The sequence below is a fragment of the Ixodes scapularis genome, unplaced genomic scaffold (genome assembly GCF_016920785.2).
Source record: "Ixodes scapularis isolate PalLabHiFi unplaced genomic scaffold, ASM1692078v2 PGA_scaffold9__187_contigs__length_104089568, whole genome shotgun sequence".
Lineage (NCBI taxonomy): Eukaryota > Metazoa > Arthropoda > Arachnida > Ixodida > Ixodidae > Ixodes > Ixodes scapularis.
The window spans coordinates 25,577,830-25,599,875 of NW_024609884.1; the positions used below are offsets into that span (position 1 = coordinate 25,577,830).

Below are 22,046 nucleotides of genomic sequence, written 5' to 3' on the forward strand. Positions count from 1 at the left end.
GACCTTGCGTCGCTTTGTTTGCCATGATAACTCACCGTCGCATCTCGTCGTCAGCAGACGCAAGCGTTCGTAACGAAACGTAATGTAGTGTAACGTAACGTAATTTGAGTGAAGTGGGCTTTGGGAATGAGCCTTTACCGACAGATATAAATCCGCAAGGAGAGCGACTGGGTATTTTCTGTTGTCTCGTAACGCGATGATTGCTATAAAGAGTACTCAGCACAGTTAGGAATGCTACGTAATGGGCGTTCACGCAACGTTAACTTCTGGGGCAACGGTTGCGTCTTGAAAGTTCTCTGTAGGAGTAATGGGCGGTAAAGCGCCCATCGCCCGTTAACGTTTCAGGTGCACCACACGCACTACGGTTGCAACCCGAGAGGATCGAAGAAAAATAAGTCCAATTTAAATGTGTTTTTGATAAGTACATTATCCCATATTTTTTCTGCCATTAAACGTTGCTGTCTAGGAATACAATTGTTTCTTCTGATTTCTTATCTTTTAAAATCACATGATGGGGTGACTTTGTTTTGAGGTTCAGGGAAGGAACGGGGAAGTCCGAAAAGTTGTGCAATTGGGATGGGGGTTTTGGTCTAATTTTTCGTTTTCCAAATCTGTCATATGCATTATATTTGCTTTTAACCATTCTCGACCGACAACTTTTTTAAATAAAAAAATACAGAAGAAGTTAACATATTTGCCTTTATAAAAGGATTCTGAAGCAAAGCAAGACATTTACAACCCGATTCACAATTCTAATCTTACAGCTCTTGGCATAGACTAACGTCATACACGCGTATAAAACGGTATTGAGATAACGCCCAAGACATTTACAACTAAATTCATAATCCAAATCCAACTTCTCTTTGCGTAGGGGCTTCAAGGCCCTGCAGCCTGTTGGTGCTACTGAGTTAAATCAGAATACCAGAGAGGCTTGAGAATGGCAGCCAGAACCATGACCACCAGAACAACGTTCCTTGCCAGCGCGTTGCTGCTCCTCCTGGCATTCGAGCCGGCCTCCACCACCAACAAAGTCTGGGTCCTGTCCAAACAAGAAATGGAAGGAGACGGTACAAACGCGAAGGAAAATTTACGTTAAACCGTTTCGATTAGCTTTTTTGGCATCTAGTTTACTTGATGATTGTCTTATTCCCCCTTTTTTCTAAAGGCTGCAACTTTAACTCCTACGTAGCCGACCGAAACAATTGCGAAAAGATGTTCTCGAACGTGAGCGTAATCACATCTGGCAACAACACCTGCAGGTAATGATGAGCGCCTCCGAGGTTTAGCTCAATTTCGAATGCGGAAGTCTTCCGCTCCCAACACACCTTCTCTTCCTTACAGCGATGTCCAGATTTACATAGCATGCGTCAAAGATGCGATGCGTCGGACGCTGTGCAGCGCGAATGATACGATTAAAGAAAATGAAAATGCCCGCATCATGATGAACGTGAGAAAGAAGAACGTAACCTGCATCCCAAAAGCCGGTGCTTACTTCATTTCTCTTGCTAAGGGATCAAAAATATTGTGCTGCACTTAACGTTCACCTGCTTGCCTCAGAGAGAAAGAAAATGGTTACACTTCGTTCTAGCTTAAGTCTAGACGCAGCCGACGCTACGAGCTAAATTGAACCAATCGCACAGCGTCAAAAGTGCAAGTCACTAGGCCGTTCCTGTACATGATTGGTCAAGCGATGATAGAACATGTAAATGAATATGACGAACACCATGATGACGCGCTTTTGACGCTGTCTGATTGGTCACATCAGCACGTAGCATCGGTTGCGTATAGTCTAAAATGAATGGTCTATGACGGTTCAGTCTGTTCTCATTAACGTGAAATCATTCAGTCAACAATAATCTCCTTCAGAGTCACACATAAAAAGACTCGAGAACAAAATAATCCTGCCATTTTTATTGCCTTTTTCGCCATGATTTGTAATAAAAAACAACTATTGCTTGGCTCACATTTCAGCACCTCAAAACATGCGTCAAATGATGTCCTGCCTGCGACCTCTAGCTCTTAAAAAGTTCTTCGCATGTTCTTCAACCTTTCACTATTACGTGAAAAACAAGGATGACGTTTCCACAATTGGAAATGGCGGCGACTGCAGGTAAAGCATAGGGATAATTCTAAGAGTAACGAGTGTGTGGATAATGCAGTCGGTAACGATTAATATAAATAACAAAATGTGATATGCTAGAAACTTCCTAAAACCTTTATTTTAGACATCACTCATCATAGATAAATTTAATTATAAAAATTATTGCATCTAGTAAACACCGATTTGTGTTTCCTCATGATTAAATGCTGACCTAACCCGATGCACAATTTGACTCTTTACTTCTATTAACAACATCGCAGCGTTGCCACCGGTTACAAGGATTGTGTCCTACTGGGTCTAAAGCATTCCGACTGCGCGGATGACAAAGAATTCGCTGAACACGTGCTTTACTTCATGAGAAATGACATATCTGCACTTGCAAAATCCTGCCGAAGTGAGAAAAACTCACCTAACAGCAACGCTGCAGGTGAGAAATTAAGTTTGATGAAAATAATTACTAATATTTACGTACATTCTGCTCATCAGTTTTTTTGCTGTTGCTGTTCTTTTGTCAATTTAGCCGCATGTACTAGCTGCAGGGAAATAAAGCTGAAGGAAACAAAACTGAATGCAAATAAAACTGAAGGAAAATAAAAATTTGTTAACCTTTGCGTAGCAGCCGCGTGTGTTTTAACCTGGCGGTGTTCGGTACTGACACACTTTTGGTTGGCATCACACAAGGCGCGCGTTGTGGCCCAGACAGTGTAAGAGCTTGGCGAGTTGAGTTACCAAAGCGCTTACACTTGCACCTAAACCCCAGTATTCGTTGGGGCATCAGACATTGTTAGAATACAGCTTTCTGCAACTAAAAAACGTGCTTCGCAGCTGGCACGCGAGGCTGTATCGGGGTTAAACAACAATATGCCAAAAAGTTTATTGATTGCAACCGAGGTAAGCCAAACACTAGATCGATGCCAGCGTCCTATATGCTAGCCGCACTAAGCTGCAGAAACGAGGGATTAAACGTAATAGTAGTCAGAGCGGAAATTAATAGTTTGTCTTGATAGCCTTATCTCTCGGTATGTGTTTTTCCTTTTAAACAAGAGATAGTTATTATATTTAAAACCCAATATAGTTACCTTTTTTTTAAATTAAACGGTATAGAATCTTGACCATCTGTTATTGAGAGGTGCTTTAAACTTTATTTACAACCAGGATCGAAGACATGCAACGAAGACAAAGCCATTGACACCTACCTTATGTGCGCGAAAAAGTTCTTCGAGAACGTGGATTCGGAAGAGCTCCGCAACCTGGCAAAATTCTCGGTCAAGTCGAAATCAAAGTATCAAATTACGAGTGACGACGTTCGTCGCATGTTGGACTCTACATTGAAACCAGATCCCCCAGAAGAACTAAGAGTTGACCCTTGCACGTGAGTTGTTTTTCTTCATCTGCGCAACCCAGGCTGTAGCTATGTCACTTCAGACTGCGATGTACGCACAATACGCGAGTATCCAAGTAGATCTTCTAGGCGCCACGATGGTGTCCTTCCTTCTAAGTTATGAGTGGCGTTAATAATACACTTTTGATGATGTCGCATTTTCTTAACAGGGCCGTCAAGTCTTGGCTTAACTGCTATTATGACGACTTGGTCAAATTGAACTGCTCAACGGATTCCGAGTTGTATAAACGATCACAGTCAATATATCAAGTGATGGTTGACGAATTCAATTGTGTAAACACCCAATGTAAGATATAAATTCACCTTTTAAAACATAACCTTGTCGTGGCCATAAAGTTTGACTTGTGCTTTTTAAACTTACAGTTCAAGCCCTGGCAAGCTCGGACACATTGGACTGCCAAGAGAAGCCCATGCTTAACAATTTCTTCATCTGTGCCATCAACTACAACGTCGAGAGGAAAGGAATCCCGCTATCGCTGCAAATTAAGCCTGAAGCTGTGTGCCCGTAAGATATTTGTGAATACATCTAGACGAGCGCGTACACTGTTTAAGCCTAATTGGTAGTCGGTTACCAGCTCAATTCGCTTATAACGCTGGTTTCCAGATCACAGACACTAGAGATATATAAAGGAAATACGGCTAAGTTCTAGAAAATCCTAGCCGTTAATAAATTCTGAGCGACACACCTTAAGTCAAGATGACATCAGGCAAAGCTTTGGTTTTCAGTAAATGTGTATTTAACTATATTGAACTTATCTGTTTTACACCTACACACATCAAGGCAGTGTGTCACCCCTCCGTGTAGCAAATGTGAACTTTGCTTTGACCTCATCGAACAAGTAGCCTACGGTACTTACAAGGGAGACAAAGCAGAAAAATCAATATATGTATACATTTTAGCTTACTACGTATCTACATAGCATGCTACACAGAGCGCTCCACTGCATTTCCTTCGTGTTTTACGAAACCACAACGAATGCTCTGACACCCTCATCGTAGATTAGGGTTAGGCTGTTGTGCGCAGAGAACACATGTGAAGAAATCATTCTACTTTGAAACATTGCAGATCCAACCAAAAGTTTGAAATGTGCGTGGCACAAGCAATGCGTGAATCAAGCTGTCTCCACGAAAGGATGAAAATTATGCATCATCTCAAGTATTTAACCGACGTCATTACGATGCCCAGGGTTACATGCAACGAAAACAACGGAGGTGCCAAACCCCTTTCTTTTTCTTCCTCTACTTTTTTTAAAATGACACATGAAGATAACGAATTAAAAATAAACTTTTTTTTTTTTTCAGCAGAATACTCACGGCAAATCCAGCAGCGGGATAAGCGCTGCGCCAAAACGGTGCTCTATAAGGAGTACTTCACGTGCGGACTGTCTTTCCAGAAGGAGCTAGAAATGCACAATAACTTCGTAAGGGACGACACCGGAAAAGAAAGATGCACGTGAGTTATGAAAGTAATGTCGAAGCTCGATGCATTATTCGTGAGCACATGTTTGCATGCTTACGTGCGTTTGTAGACCTGGGCATGTGCAATATTCAAATCGCGATGTATTTACAGGACAATGAATTCCTACAACGAGTGCTTCCGACGGGCTGTTGACACATCCGAGTGCCATTCCAAGTCGGCAGTCACCGATACAATGCTATACCTTATGGAACTCGAGACCAAGGGGATTGATTACAATTGCGAAGAGCCGAGGCCCGTCTTAGGTAAGTCACTTTTTCCCATGAGCGACGAGGGCAGTTGTAATACATGCGTCTTGGTCGCAGATGCTGGAATTATATCGACACGGTGCTCCAAGAATCTAGCCGTCAAAAATTCGTTTCTCTGCGCCATGACCTTCGAGCATTTGGTAGAGGACCTGAAGGTTAAACGAGAAGCGACTGCTGATAAAGTGTGCAAGTAAGTTTGTTGTGGAAGCAACTGTTTCCCTGTTCGTTGTTCCCAGTAGTGTCACCATACACAAATCTTCCACGTGGCTCCCAGATACCTGGAAGATATGAATAGCTGCGTGGATATCGTGAAGAAGAGCACAGGATGCGACCGCGACGGGGAGATCTTTAATCACGTGTCCCCAATTTTGCATTCATTGACACACGAATACGATCGGGCATGCAGAAATGTCACAAGTAAGGCGTAACGTTCGTAAATAATAGAAATTCGGTTTTGTGAAATTTACTCCAGTTAGTGCTCCCGTGTTTACAGATAGTTTCCGGATGTCTTTCGTCCAATTAAAATCCCAAGACACGTGCATACGCCAACGTGTATTGAAGAAAATGTTCGTGTGCGGACTGAGCTTCAGCAATCTTTTCGACGAAATGGAACCCCGTGCCGTAGGAAGCAACCCTGTCAAATGCAAGTAAGTAAAAATAACAGGGCGAGGTTTCACTCGGATCCAGAAAAAACGTATTACCCTCAAAACCTAGATAATTGAAATTTGCCTATGCTTAAATTTTATTGTAATTGCGCTGATAGGGTCGCCTCGTCAACCTAAAAATGCCTGCGTGCATATTTCTTTAGGGCTCGCGATGGGCCAATCACTAAGGTTTGCCGAGTAACAATGTTTGGATTTGGCACAGTTGGTTTGCCATTATAAGGTATGCTTTCACATGTACTTCGTGTTTTTTTTTTGTGTGTCTACCACATCGTCTTATAGTTTACGTGTTTGTTCAGTGTAACCTCGCGATGCAGCATACCTCATAATGTCTGAGTGCGCCACGGGAGTAACAAAGCGTAGAATACAGATTAGCTCTAAAACGCGATCTACGCTGAAACAGACGAGCAACCGAAATCTCCCTCTCATTGCCTCCGTGCGTATTAAGGTTTCGAACCAGATCGCTTTATGAACTTTGTTATTCACTGAATGCACTACGTAGATCTCAGCTCTTGACCCAGCGGTGCAATGTGGGAAAGTAGAAACACACACTGTTTTCCTTGAGTATTGCGTACTCCCTGATGTTCGCTTACCGTGTTAGTTGGGTGCACTTTCAGACTTCTTATCGACTACGAGCAGTGCATCGCCAAGGCTTCTCGCGGCACGGGCTGCGACGAAGACGCCGAAATGCGAGTTCAAATCATGTCCTTTTCGGACATCATGCGCGACGAGTACAAAGACTCCTGTCCCAACATGGTGTACAAGAACTCCCCAGAGGCACCCGAGGCATTCGAGGATTACGAAGAAGACTGGGCTGACAGTGACCCCTACTGGTACGACTCGAAAGAAAATTCCGAAGCGCATGCTGCAAGTAAGGCGCGCAAAGCCAGCGCTCCGATGAATCGGGACCGGGAGGATCCGTTCGGGAACATACCGGACAAGGGCAACGCGGCGAGCCCCCCTCTGAACCATGGATCATCCAACGACCAGCAGCGAGGACCCGCCAAAGAGAGGATTCTCAGCGTAAGGCGCAGATTTCGTAGTGTGATTCATACGGCGCTTTACCTTGGCAGTGGGTGACACACATCCGGGCGCGTAGAAAAGTGTCATCATGCAAAGCACTCCTAATGAGTGATCGGATCATGAACGAGCGGATGAGCGTTATCCTGTGAACTTTACTTTCTGAGACATCTCAGCGTGAACATTGCTGACAAAACGCAACTCCTTAAAGGCCAGTTCACAAGTACATCGCTGCGCTAAATCAGCACTAGATACAGCGCTAATGCAGCGCTCTATCAGCGCTCTATGACTTCCGATGCAGCGCTGAGTTCACTGAGTTCAAGATGGCAGCGTCTGCGGCATTGCTAATGACGGGCAGCGTTGACAACAATCTCACTCTTTCAAAACGCAGAGGGAGGTATCCGGACACACTCGTAGCCACATATAATATAGGAGAGGGAATGTTTAGGTGTCGGAGCTGCATTTATAACCACCCCAGCATCCCAAAGGGGTAAAGAGGGGACCAAAACGCGAAAAATCCCCTCTCTCTCCCGCCCGCCCCCGCCCGCCCTCCTTCCCCCCCCCCCCTCCCCCCCCCGAAAGAAAAAAAAAGGCAACCTTTTTTGTACGATAATTTGGCGAACTGGTGAAGCTAGGGCCCCGCGGCCCAATAAGAGCGTCGGGGCGAGGTACGTGACCCGACGTCACGGGAGCATTTGTGTCACTACGACAAATGCGAGGCACGAGGCCCGGAGGAACCGGCTGTCGTCTGCTAGCCAAGAGTCGTCTGCTCCGAAACCAACCAACTTCGGATGAACGTCCACCGCAGCAACATATCCGTCCACTAGAATAGCGAGCACTTCGGGAACAGTTCATGAGACAACCATACGCTCAATTTAGCCGCGAATCTGTGTAGGGTGCTAATGCCAGGGCACAGTGCGATGCTTTGAGCTGAAACTGTCGATTACACGGCTGCGATCGCCGGCAATTGCCAACAACCATAGCGCAACAAGGCGATAAAAACAAAAAAAAAAAACGAGCGGATAGGGATGTGGCGTCACTTTAATTTTATTTAAATAGATCTGAAACTTATAAATTTGTGATAATTTATGCTTTATTCTTCATACAGTTTCGTTATAGATGGAATCGCGAGAGTTCAATTGCCGTTAAAAGAAAAAAGAAGCCTAGAACTACTTTTTGTCGCGGATGGCTCTGTTGCTCTGGTGGTAACGAGGCTCCGCTCCGGTGGCGCCGACCTTAGAGTATTATCACGTGCTTTGCACCGGCACCCTTATTTATAGGTCGCGGGGGCTGCAGCCTCCACAGTTCGCGAAGTTATCGTGAAACGGAGTATAGGCGCTGACATCGGCGGTCCCGAGAATAGGAAGTATTCACTGGCGGCCATAGCTGTGTGCACGACTGCTGAGCGCGTGCTGATGGCGAGCTTCCACAGTTCTTTTGTATCGTGCATTTCGCACCCTCAAGATTGCCGGTCTTAGCAGCCTATTAATGTGGGCTCGTTCAGAGCATGCGCTCTAGACATCACCCACAAATATGTCGCCCAGTGAATACTCCTTATAAGAACGAGAACGAGACCAACAGAAGAGCGGAGAAAGAAAGCACAAGAAAGGTTAGGCGTGTTCGTTTTGCCGCGACTAGTCGAAGTTGCTCGAGCCCTTGTCAACTTCATTTGATCATACACAATGCGCGAATCTGGAATTGGTACATCATACTTACAGGTGTTATTCTAGTGCTTCTTTGTGCACATTAAGGTGTCGCCAGCGTTATGGGCCAATCGGTACCGCCGACTGGGACCGCCGATGTTAGTGTCTATGCACCACTGTTTTCAAGCTTCCCCAATGCATGGGACCTTTCTCTCATGATTATTATACTAACATGGCGCGGGTCGCCCTATCCGGAGGTGCAGTGGGGGACATGCGGGGCTTCGGCCGCCGTCGGTGCGCCGCGAAGACGGGAGGGCCAGGCGGCTTAATATTATTTTAATGATCCGCCGCAGGCTTTCACCGCTAAGCGGGGGTAGGGAAGGGGGGGGGGGGGGTAGTCTCCCACTGCACCTCCGTCTCCCACTGCACCTCCGCAAAGGGCGACCCTATGGCGCATCCATATTGCTGATACAATCGTGTCGCGGCTTCACATATACGCCTCTCCTTTTTGCGTTCGTGCGTTTCGACTTTTGTTTTCTTCGCTCCCAAAAATAAGAAAGGCATATTATATCTCGTACCAAAGCTCATCAACACAAAAGAGTGCGTCCATAATTATTTACTTCCCTATTTATAAAGTTCATGTGCCAGCAGATTTCTTTTCGTTTTGGTTTTTATTTAGATCGAAATAACAGTGTAACACCCTGAATTCAGTTGAGTAGAATCGTAGTTCGGGCTGCTCACTGCCGTTGGCCTAACGACACAATGCAGCACTAATACCTTTGTTACAAGGGCCGTATCGCCCGTGTAACAAGTGCTGCATTGTGCGTGTAAGCAAAAAAGAGCATCGTGGAGTGGAGCGCTCGTGCAGCGCTGACATGCATGTGTTAAATCAGCGCTGCTGTACAGCACTGGGTTAGCGCTAAGCTGTATGCGTCAGCAGGCTTTTAACCTATCTGGGTATATAAATAAGCAGCTTAATAGCCTCATCAACACCTGATACTTCATGCGGTTTTGTGATAAAAATGAGAGATAAGGCGCTACAACGTTCATGAGTGGCCCCGCTTCGCCCGCCCCCATTCATCGAAAGCTGCTTTCAAAGCGGCTAATGTAACACTCTTATAGTTTATTGTTTAGCCCTTATTATTATAAGCCGAAACTGACCCCATTCCAAGGAAACGCGAGTCAAATTTATTGACCCATAACAGAAACAAGATTTTCTCCTTAATTTATAATAGGCCAGATTTTGAAAATCAAATGTCTCGCTACCAAATAACGTTAATGCATAGCTATTCGGTAAATTTATATGCTACGTTTCTGCAATAACCATTAAAATGTGAAGGCGAAACATAATTCTATGGTTGACGGAGCTAAGAACGTACTGAGTTTTAGTCACATCTCTACCGAAAATTACCCGCAACGTAATTGATTTTCAAACGTGCTCGCAATGTGAAACTACAGTTGTTTAAAGCAAGCTATAAAATATCTTCTACATTCTTCAAAAGAAACGTAGTAAATATTATCGCAGGGTCGAGCTTTCAGACCGAATAAACAACCGCATTTCTTTCAAACATAAATTACACATCCATTCTGGGCCCGCGGAGCACGAGTGATACACTTTCTTCAATATTGGGGTGACTCGAGCTCCCGAAAGTCATAGTACTGTATTAAACAATTATATGGTTGCACTTGCGAACGCACAGTTTAAAGGTAAAGCATAAATCGCACGGAAAAGCCACGAATTGCTTATGACTAGCTACTATCAGTTAATAAATAAAGAAAACCTAAATTGTTGCATTCTTATTTCTATTCGACACTCTGCCTTTTTGCAACAAATTGTTAGACCCCCAGGTTTTATTTTATGTTTAAATTCAGGTACGTTTTAAGCGATTCAAGCGGATGATTTGTGTGCTTTTTTTTGCCTTCTTCTTTGTTTGGCTTCACTAAAAAGGTCTTAAATATTGGTTATGATGGTATGTTCTGGGCACTACGTACTGTGTTGTAGTCAAGTTTTAATGGCTACAAAGTTCTTATTGTTTTTGACCTGCTATTAACAAATTCGAGCTAATATACTTCAATATTTTCAGGCCGCCATGAAACCAGACACACTCAGACAACAGGTACGTATCATATTGCGTTTAGTCAGTTTATATTTGACCTCTCGTCCCTCGCTGCTCAGGTCGGTTCACTGTCAAACAACGCAACGATCTCGAATGAGATGGAACTTGCTTCATTCCTTGGAAAGGACCCTAAGAAGCTTTCCTCTGGTCCTACAAACCTTAAGCGAAAAGTTCAAATTGAAAAGGAATACTTAGATGATTCTCCAGCTGCCATGGCTTCATACGGCTTTGGATCCGACTACAAGGACGACTACGGAGACAGCTCCTTTGCGAGAACATCTAATAAACGAATCGGGTAAGATCATACTTATGGTGACGAAATCGATTGACGCCTTGCACTACGTAATTAAAACTCGGGACCTAAGATTTAATGGAAGCGCCATTTAACGAATGATACCATATCTGAAACACAACCGCTTTCAGTGCTTTATTTCTGTCGCGTTAAGCTCTCTTGGTGTTGCAGTTTTAATCAGGAAAATTAACAATGCCTCGTCTGCGCTTTAGCCAGTTTGCACAGCTTCGCGTAAGATGCCTCTGCTTCATTTAACGCGACAGCAATTGCGCATTCCCCTGCAGGCTTCGCTCCCGGACACAGCAGAGGCGGGGCGACCCCAACGTCTGGGTAAACAACCGAAGGGCCATGAAGATCCTAGACGACGAAGAACAACAGGAGGACGACGACATCATGGGTTTGATGCGTCGAAAGCGCAAGCGCATGGGGAGCGAGACGGTACGCAAACTGGGCAAAGACCTCCAGGTCAAGAAACAACTTGACTACGACGACGACGGCGAGGACGACGACATCCTCACGGACAGAGAAACTCACATCTCTGGAGATGGTACTTCAACGCACTAATTTAAAAATGATAATTACGTTGTTTATTTTTTTTGTTGCGTGGTGATTGTTTTCAACGTTGATCGTGTACAGCGGGCACGGTGTAATTTATATATACGTGTCGACACCACGCGGCGTTGCAGCTGCCAGATAGTCATCTCCTTGCCTTGCTTGTAAGCGGCGCCACCAGATGACGTTCGATAAGAGGCTAGTGGTAGCCTGTCGCGGAGGTTTCTCTGTGGGAGATATACTTCTTTTTACAGTTGTTTTCTGGGTGGGGGTGGGCGGAAGTGGCCGAGTGGGCTAACGCGTCTCAGCTCGGAGCGTGGAGCGAAAGCTTGCGCTGGGAACCTCCTGGGCTCGATCCCCGCCGCCCCGCCCGTTTCGATCTGGATGAGTTTCGTACCGGCACGCGTTCGTGTGATCACTAGTGCGTGATGCGCGTTAAAAACACCAGGTTAGTGGCTGTACTGCACTGGCTAAATTTCTCATCTTCAGCTAAAAGACCGATTACCCGTTGAGGCGCATCTCCATCAAGGTTGTATAAACGTACAGAGCAAATAAATTTTTTTTTTGTTTTCTGGGTGAGCCGCGTTATAAGTAACCAAATACTTTGTATAACTTTGCAATTGCGCTACGCGCGTTGCTTTGACACAGCTTCGTCGTTGACCCTAGCTTCGTTCTTCAAGTGCGACAAGAACAGTTTTATAAACGTGTTGAAGTGGTGAGATCTCTGGCGCGGTGTTCAAGCCAGCGTTCGTCGAAGTCAGAGCAGAAGCGCCGAGCGGAAAGCACATGCGTCCTTGTGCAATGTCAATCAGACACTTTTTTTTTTCTTCTTGTAAGTAGGTTACTGGGGTGCGCGCCAATGGGACTTTATCTGGTCGATCACGTCGCAGCGTTCTCCCTGCTGCCTGCCCTCACCTAGAGATTAGTCACGTTAGGTTTACCTGCACCGATGCAGGAGGTGCAGCGTTGTACTCCCGGTCGTACCTCAATACACATCCCGGAAGTACACTGCACTACACTTTTCTGCACCGGTGCAAGTGGTGTAGGTAAACCGAACGAACCTAGTATCTCACACCTAGGCAGTGGGGCCAACAACAAATCTCAATAGACATAATTTTGAACACGAAATTTTATGGCGCTCAAATGGCGTACCAATTTATTGGACCTCCTTATGTGATTTTTAAAGAGAATGAAAGAAACTAAAACCATTGTTTGTTATTGAGTGCTTATATTTTCAATCGTCACAAGGAGCCCGGTCTAACTAAAACGGAAATATGCACACAAATTTAGCAAAAAAGCCACGGGGCGTCCGTATACACCTTCCACTGATTTCGTTTCAGAATGCAACTTAAAACAATTGAAGCGTCAATCTGAGACTTGCGATCGAACTTTCTCGGACAGCATAAAAGTATCCTGGAGTAAAGACTGGCCCGGATCGTCCTCGACCTCACCTGTAAAAGAAGTTCAGGACAAACTCTGCAAGTATGTCTCAAACACTCATACCGTCGGTCACGTTGTGTTTGTCGCTTCCTATTAGCTCAAAAGGAAAACGGACGAAAGAATATTGCTTCGAAAGACTGAACAGACAAACTGGAATCCTACAGTTGGCCGTTGGCCGGCATCGCCATGCGTCCCCAACGTGTGCGCGACATGTCGTGGCATTTGGTGCCTTTTAAACTTCCCTGAAGGATGTTTAGTCAGGTCCTGTGGAGACATTAAACGTTTTGTTACATATAAAAGAAGAAAGGTTCAAGACCATTTAAAATTGAGCTAGTCTTAACATACGCCCAGATTCATAAAAACAATGAGGGCCGGCGTATTGACCCCTTTCAAATGTCCCGTGCCAACTGTGAGAAACTTTCGATTGAAGAGTGTCATATATTGAAGTTAAGTTCACCAATAATTCGGAAGTGAAGCATCATCCTCTGCTGTTTCTTGATATTTTACAACTCAGCTCATCCCAATCCAGTGTGGGATAAGTTATTTCCTTGTCTGGTAAATATCGTGCACAAAAAACGTGGACGATAGAGACTCACAAACTACAGAAGTTGTGTTTGGTTTGTGTGTTTCATCGCTATTTGTCGCGTTTGCATTTGTCGCTTTCTTAACCTTGAATCCGTACTGGCTGATTCAACTTTCTGCGTGCTGTAACACATCGAACATCGCGTTAGATATCATTTCTACATTAACCTCAGAAAAAGGGGCAACTCGCGATATTTGGTGGCGTTTTAATAGGAACAAAAACCACTCAAAATTGAAATTTTGTGGTTTGTTGGATTCTTACGGCACGTAGACTGAGTATGACCGTTAAAGGGCAATCTCAAAAAACTGCTTTAGTGACCCCAAGTCCTTTATAACGTAGGTGCTTCTCAGATCCGATATGCCATGGTGAGAAACGTTTTGACCATCCTATGCAAACACCAGAAACAGCTTCATCCCTGTGTTATTTTGGGGTACCTTTCCTGCAAAGAAATTTCATAAGTTTGTCAGGATGCTGTTTTTATAAAGACAGACTTCGTTTTTCCGTTTTGTAACTTACCCTGTCCCAGTTCTCTCCTTATCTACCGAACCTGCCTGCTCGACACCGCCAAACGAATGCACTGTGGGGAAATTGCGGGCAAGGTGGCCATCGTCGTTGAGGAACAGATGAAGAAGCTCGGAGTCGCATTCTGCGCTGCTTCAGCCTCAAAGGTCTCGATGTGGACGATGATGCTGCTACCACTCACTCTGCTAGTGCGCTACGCTCTTCAAACCTAGGATAAGCATGCTCGGATATCCGAATGAACCTAATGAATATGAAAGACAATAAACATATTGTTCCCGAAGTTTGGTGCTGTCTCTATAATTTTTCGGTTCGGTTTGTCACAACATGATTTCCTCATAAGAAGCGGTGGCTGTTGCATAACCAGGGAGGTACTAAATCTTAAAACAACAATCTCGACCAACATATCTGGGTTACACTTGAAGGAAGCCACCAACAGAATAGACCGATCTCACTATGTGTTCGGCGCATGCGTGTCGCCGCAATAACTTTAGTTCACAGGAGGCAGACGGCCGTGCATGCGAGGGCTCGTCCCTTCTCGTGCTATACACGCGCAAAGCTCCAGCGAGGTTGTTGCACGTGCAGAAAAACTAACGCTCACTCGATGCATTGCGGCAGCGGTGGCCAAACTGGCTGGTGAGATCGGTCTATCGTGTCTCCCTGAAAATTGGACAGTCATTGGGACCATGCCATGATCACGCGTGCACGGCATGGCAAGCTGAAAGCGTGGCGCTCGTTCTCCACAAGTGCGCTACAGCAGTTTTTACAACGTTGTCCACCTTCCTAACTAATTAGGTATTCTCCGTGAGCTTCAATCGCTATGCGCGCTGTGGTGCAGGGTAGAACTGCTATACTTCGTCTCACTTTAGCATGGGCTCTTGTCTTGTTAGCCGCACATGCCAAAAGTGCGAAATTGTTGCTTTGGATGATGCCTCGGTGGATTCATGAGCGAACGTGCAGCGAGTGCTGACAAAGGCAAGGGCGCGAAAGCGTGCACTTGAAAAGTACGTTCTATGCTCGAGGTTTTGTACAAACTAAAACATTCGATTGGGCTAGGCCCACGTGTCTGTGCCTCGGTTTGCACTGCAGACATTTTAGATTCCACGTACCGGCAAGCTTGCACGCCATGTATTTACCGTAGCCTGGAAGAAGGGCGAATAGACTTTATTGTACCTATATATGAGTCTCTGGAGACTGGGTGGTTTCCTTAATCCAGGGCCCTAGTGCTGTCAGCTGTCAGCTTCGCCCGCTGGATCAACTTTTGTTGGTCGGCAGTCGACGAGCTGTGCAGTTCGGCTTCCGAGTTCTCCACAGCAAACACTGCAAAAAAAAAAAAAAAAAAAAAAAACCCGTGCGTCTACTTTCCCGCACAACACTCGGAGAGCCAATCAGCGCAACTTACGGAGGCAGCTCAGCGAATGACGATGCCGAAACATATTTTTAGACCAAAAAACGCAGTCTCAGTTGTGACATTAAGCAATGCAAGCGTGACGTTTTGCATTGCTTAATGTCACAACTCAGACTGCGTTTTTTGGACTAAACATGTTTCGGCATCGTCATTCGCTGAGCTGCCTCCATCAGTTGCACTGCTTGGCTCTACGAGTGTTGTGCGGGAAAGTAGACGCACGGGCGTTTTTTAGAATGAATGTTACTCGAGTGGTGGTCAGACTTTCGAAGGCGCTGGTCCTGCGTACTAGGTCCTGTAGTAAAAGCAGCTTCAATAGATAAGAACTCGCACTCCTTGGCACTCTGAATGATTAACTTCCTGTGGCTATGTAAACAGAAGAATATTACCATATGGCCGATAAAAAACGATTGACTGATTGACTAAATGATTGGCTTGGAAATATTTTACCCACGAAGAACAGCGTCTCTAGACTGTGCAATTGTGCTTTCCATTGGTCGTTTTGGGGAAAATGTCCTAAATTCGGGAAAGAGCCGCTGGAAAGCCTTCATTCATCCATCTAAGAAATGCCTGCGCGTCTACTTATCCGCAAAACACTCAGAGAGCCAATCTCTGCGATTTACGAAATCAGCTCAGCGAATGCTGATGCGGAACATCCGTTTAGACCTAAAATGAAATCTGCGCAGTGGCATTACGCAATGCTAAGCGTCATGCTTGCATTGCGTAATGCCGCAGTGCACTCCTAATTTTGAGGTCTAAACAGATGTTCCGCCTCATCATTCGCTCAGCTGATTCCGTAGATAGCAGAGACTGGCTCTTCGAGTGTTTTGCGGGTAAGTAGACGCGCAGGTATTTCTTAGAGTGATAGACTCAGGTGGTCGCTTTCCAGTGTTCTGGAGCGCTCTGAAATGCCGATGCCCATTCAGCTGGTCAAAGTCGGGGGCTCTACGTATATTTGGCAGGTTCTTTCAGAGCCCTCTCAATTTTTCAGATCGCGCCGTGCTCTGACTCGTAGTGTGAGAGCGGTGGGAACGCGTGTCAGAGGACCAGCCACGTTACTCTAGTCACTTCCGTTGTTGGGTTGAAAGAGAAAGGAGTCGATGCGGCCAAAAGGCTTAGTATTGGACGCTGCCGCGTTTGAAAACCGCACCAATCCCGCTGTGCTGTGCAGTGAGTACAGGATGGGCTCGGCGCTTGAGGGGGACTTTCCCAGCAAAACCCAGCGTCCGCATTAAGGGCTGGCACTTTTCTATGCGCGCATGCGGACATCGGCTGGTGGTGCGACGTCTAGGAATACTGAATCTGAATTGACCCTGGTAGTGATGACGTCACAACATGGAGCTGTGCTTCAAATACACAATGTTGCTATGGCTGTTATGAACAATTGCATGGGGGCTCGGCGTGAGGTTAGAAATCGTCTGATAAAAAAGTAAATACTTTTTTTGTAAGCATTGTTTTTTCTTAATATCTAATTATGAAGACTTTTTCTACCGTCTCAAAAGCCTAAATGGTTGACAAAAGCTGGTATTGAAGTTTCACAACCGATTTCGTCTTGCTAGCAGACGACACCATGGCTTCGCGGGTTCGGTGGTTCTCTCTGACAGAATACGCGACTGCGTTGAATGAAGTTGGTGACGATCGACGAAACACATATTCTCGGGGTCAAATTTCCGTCGGATTTTGGAAGCGAAGAGTGCCCGTGCACAGCTTTGATTGACGCTCAAAATGCGCGAGTGCACGAACACCTTCCTGTGGAGCTCGTATTTTAGAAGGTGAAAACACTGTGAAGCCGAATCACGCACGACAACGATGTGAAGTTTATCAAGGTCGAAGTGCGGTCCAGCACACGTTTCAAGGATTTCTGACAGCAAAGTTGTTCAGTGCACGTGTGGATAACCGAGAAGGAGCACCTTCCTTTTATCCCGAACCTCCACCAGAAATATCCCGGACAGAAAAAGCCCGACGAGCGTAAACTGAAAATGAAGGATTAATCGGCGGACTTGTGCCACAAGCAGAAGAAGGAATGCGTCGAAGCAGCAGCAGCCTACGTCGCGGCGTTGGCGTGACGGCTGGCTGGAGCGAGAGTGAATGTGTCTCGTCGTAGGGAGAATCTGAGTGAGTCGACATACCTCATGCTCAACTCCTTATCTATTAGACTTGGCATGTCGAACATTCGACCCAGAATGTTCGAGACTGATTAGGCAAAGTCATTCTGGCCTTGTTACCGTTTACACTCGGGGTAAAAATAAACACGAATCTTCTAGATGTAAGGAGAAGCGTTCCTTCTTGGCCATGCAAGCGGCAATATAACTTACCCGATATTATTATTCAGCTCCTTCGCTATCTAGGGTCTTACTTAAATCTGAAGAATAAGTAGGAGTTTTTCGCTATCTGATGATTTCAAGCAGGTACAAAACACACACCCATATTGCGAGCCTGAAAAACAAACTTCGAGGTCTCAAACCAGTCATCTTAGAGCCAAAATAATTGCTCCTTCATTAAGCGTACGTCAACTGCAATATAAAAAAATACGTCCCGACGCTGCTTTGATATCATGACCCAAACAGATGCTTTTTCTTGCTGTATTTTTAGCAGATCTACATGCGTGTGATGATTTTCGTCAGACAGTGTTGTAACGCACGCAAATACAATTCGTTTTCGTAAACCAGGGTTGCTAAACTCGTCAAACACAATGTTGGTGCCGAACTAGCGGCGCGGTGGCACGTGGAAAACAGACGCGGAACTCTGGGTGTGAGTAGTGACGTCGGTAGTGTTTGAAAGATGAGGGGGCGACGGGGGACGACGAGAAAAAGCGGTGGAAGGGAATTAAAAATGGGTAGGAACAACACAAACAAAAATGGGGTTCACGGAGTGCAGTAAAAAACGTCGGGAGAGAGATAGAAGGGGGGGGGGGGGGGTGATAGTAGTGAAGAAAGTGGATATCCCTTCCCTCCGAATTTTGTATTATACCTTTCTGAAATGTCCGGGCATTATGTAGGAGGCTATGGTCTGGGGCTGGGGCGATCACCTCCCCCACTCAATCTTTTTGCTCCTTGGCCCCTTTCTCGACGCCACTTGGGTAGGGGGAGGGGGGATGAATCGCCCCACTCCACGTCATCCTTTTTCGACGCCCCTGCTTAGAGGTGTTCCAACTGGGTGACGACGAGTAACAGCACAGCGTGCAATTTTCGAAATAATTGTTCTAGAGCTTCTGAAATTAAAGGACCCATGAAACGATTTTCGGACTTCCGGCCAAATAAGATGGCGTTTGGGGATGCCCCTCAACTCATACAATGTTTCCCGGGTCACGTGTGCATGACGCGGTCTTGTCCTCTCCTTAGCACTGTGGACGTTGCTACCAAATACTTTTACTAGGGGAAATACATTCCACTCCTCTCAAATACAATAACCTCAGCGCGGACAGGTTTTCCGGGCTTGGAGAGAGCCATCTATCGCCGGGGAGGTCTCGGCTATCAGGCGGTAAATGATGATGATGATGATGTTTGTTCTACACACAACATTTATCGTTGTGGAAATGCTCGAGACACGTCCCGCGCGCCACTTCAGGGAAGAACAGGGCGTCTAAAATCTAGCTCAGTGCTGCGCCAAATACTTTGCTGCGCTGTGCCGCCATGATCTTCCCAAGGGCTGCACGTTGCACGTGCCTCGTGAATCGGAGACGACACCGCTGCGGCCACCGCGAACATCCACGTGCACATGCGCGTGGACTGATGCGGACCTCCACTCCGTCAGGGCTGGATTCGGCGCTGTAGGCGTTCTGTCTAATGCAAATGAGTGGAGCGAAATGTATTCCCCCCAGTAAAGTATATGTTGCTACAGCGAGAGCAGACTCTCCCCTCTCTCGCCATTAATAGGCTGCTAAGACCGGCCATTTTGACGGTGTGGAATGCACGTTGCAGAAGAACCCTGGAAGCTAGCCATCAGCACGTGCTCGTCCCGCAAACAGCGATGGCCGCCAGTGAATACTTCCTATAGTTGCAGGCAGGCGAACCAGGCGCACGAGAAAGAAAACGAACCACGCAGCTGCCGAAACGTGGTTTTTATATCGCGTTGATCACACCCCTCGTCCGGTAGGAGCCAGCCAACGTTGCCAGGCAGCGGAGCAGCGGGGAGGGGATACTTTGACTTACTCCAGATAGATGGCGCTGTGAAAACGTCGTGTATAAAGCCCCTTGATAAAGGCGTTTTTTTACAAGTACCGCCAACCATTGTTGTGGAAACGCGCGAGACACGTGCCACGAGCGGGTGCTCCGCCGCCATTTGCTTCCTAGGGCCGCTCATTTCAGTGCTGCGCCGCCATCCGCTTCCAAGGGCCGCTCGAGACGTGGGTCTCGTGCACTCGCGCATTTGGCGCTACTTGCACGACAAACGCAAACATATCGAGGGGCTTTAGTCGTGTACTGAACAAAAATATAAAACTTTCGATTCATTTGTTTATGTTGGAACGAAATCATTTCTACACGTTTCCATCAAACTGAGAATATACTTCTTCAAAAGCGATCTCAATAACCGCACCCGCCGTGAAGTCACAAAGTTAGTTCCTATGGTCGCCGTACGTGAAGTCAAGTAAAAAAATAGTTCCTTTTTGTTTTCGCGGTTACGCAGCACACTCGCGACATTTTGAGAGAAGTGGTCGTGTTTTATGGTCCTTGTGCTAAAGCAAACAAAAAAAAAAAGGGGCAATCAGGTGCACGTTCTCTCGATGTTAAAGTCGTTTCATGGGCCCTTTAAGACTATTCGCGTTATATGAACTCGCGAGAGGCCATGAGAGACTTACAAGCGAGAGGCTCGTGCCAGGTCTCGTTGTGTGCAGGCGCGTTCAGTGACGTCCTTTCATGGTTCCTACCCTTGACGTCAGAGTCAGGCTTGTCAGTTGTGAACGACAAATTCGATGGTGCGTGTTCGAATCTATGTTGACAAGTTTGATTGTGTACGATGAAAGCTTGAACCCATCGCGCTTTTAGAGCATCACCGTCGATGCTGACAACCAGAGGTTACTCTTATTTTCGTTGATGAAAGCAGAATTATTCCCAGTTTGGCTAATCTTGGCAAGCCGACCACACCGTTGTTTTTGGTAGTCTATACATGGCAAATGCCTAGAAAAAAAGAGTCAAATGAGTTTATTCCGCGATGGGAGGACAACTGACCGGAGGCGAAATCCGCCCGAAAGCGTACAACGCTACTCGACTGGTTCCGACCTAGCCACGTCAGGCTGCACTTTGATCATAATCAAAAGTCCGAGAAAAACGAAAGTTACTTTCCTTTCTCTCGGACTTTTGAATATGATCAAAATAGAGATGTTTTTCAGTAAATTCTGCATTATCGCCAGAAACTTGAACGATATCAGACTGTCATTTTCGACGGTGTTAATTTTAGAATTTAATTACCCCAAGCGCCTTTCCGTGATTTTCAGAGACAGTTGCTGGTCGCAGCTGATAATTTTTGTCAGGACGTCACACGTATGAATCACGGTCGTCTCCGCGCACTTCCTCGTGCTGCTCTTGTTCGGCGCCTAGGGAGTAGTAGGGATATTTCGCCCCTTCAATGAAAAAGATCAGGAAGATAAACGGATCTGCGGATTTGTGAAAAAAGAAGACTTCGCGGCAATCCTCCGGCTTCTCCCCCTGCTCTTTCATAACACGGACAATCTGTGTGTTTGACGAGTTTAGCGACCCTCGTGATTTTCCTTACGCCTACCATGTTCCAAATGATCACAGAATCAAAATCGGATCATTGTGAAAACGATTCAAACTCTTGAAGATGGCATACTTCAGCCATTTCCTGTGCGTTCGTCATGCGTTTGTCGTATGCAGCAGTCTCGAGGACCGGAAGTTGTCGTCGCAAATGTTTAAGAAACAGCCGATCCTCGGCAAACTTCTGTCGTGGTGAGTGTGACATATAATCTTTCTATACCTACTCTTTTTGGACACTTAAATTCTACGTCTGATTTTTGACCGATCGTTCTTTCGGAGCGAAATACAGTCCAAGATATTCGCCCATAACAACGCCCCTAGCAACGGTTTGTTTGGAGCGGTTACGTCACTCTTACGCGGTCATCACTGCTCTCTATGACAATTTATTAGATCGCGCTTCACTGCTCCTCGAATTTGCTCGAACGCGGCCACCGGATGATCGGAATCGGCCATCTTTTTTCTGTGCAAATCTGCCGGGTGAAGCGTTGTTGAGGCTGGGCGGCCGCGTACTGAAAGACGTTTTCTCCTCGTTCGGTGACATACTCCAAACCATTTGTTGAAAAATCTGTGTATACGGTCGTAGCTGCCTTTGAAAACCCGTTTAATGTTATTATGAAAGTGCAGCACCGAACGAAAAAGGCACAATTTGTCTAATACAAGTCTCCCGGTCGGGCGGGGTGATCAAAAGACATGCCTTGGAATGTCGAGGTGCTGCGTCCTTGTGCCTTCGCACGCTTGGATACCGATGAAGAATCGACGCCATGTGAATGTGGCAAATCACCGAGAAACGTTTCAAGTTGTGTCGCGCGTACATGACTTTGCTGCGTACATATCGATCGCGGAGTTCTGGTCGTCCACCTACTCTGGCGAG

General features: G+C 46.1%; 1 protein-coding gene across 1 annotated transcript; it reads left to right on the forward strand.

The window, feature by feature from the left end:
* Positions 1-952: 952 nt before the first annotated feature.
* LOC8050598 lies at positions 953-14,271 on the forward strand. The gene is made up of 20 exons (XM_040213283.1): positions 953-1,067; positions 1,166-1,259; positions 1,342-1,484; positions 1,972-2,110; positions 2,362-2,528; positions 3,257-3,473; positions 3,653-3,789; positions 3,867-4,008; positions 4,570-4,715; positions 4,809-4,956; positions 5,074-5,225; positions 5,286-5,418; positions 5,503-5,645; positions 5,722-5,875; positions 6,508-6,913; positions 10,638-10,670; positions 10,730-10,965; positions 11,247-11,509; positions 12,855-12,996; positions 14,064-14,271. Exons 1-20 carry the CDS (start codon positions 953-955, stop codon positions 14,269-14,271), a joined length of 3,318 nt encoding a protein of 1,105 aa, XP_040069217.1.
* Positions 14,272-22,046: the final 7,775 nt, after the last annotated feature.

Excerpts from the sequence above, each read along its gene's own strand:
- LOC8050598 (XM_040213283.1), top strand. The coding sequence starts at position 953 with ATGACCACCAGAACAACGTTCCTTGCCAGCGCGTTGCTGCTCCTCCTG. Across the intron at positions 1,260-1,341 it reads TCTGGCAACAACACCTGCAG|CGATGTCCAGATTTACATAG; the intron begins GTAATGATGAGC and ends TCTTCCTTACAG. Across the intron at positions 3,474-3,652 it reads CTAAGAGTTGACCCTTGCAC|GGCCGTCAAGTCTTGGCTTA; the intron begins GTGAGTTGTTTT and ends TTTTCTTAACAG.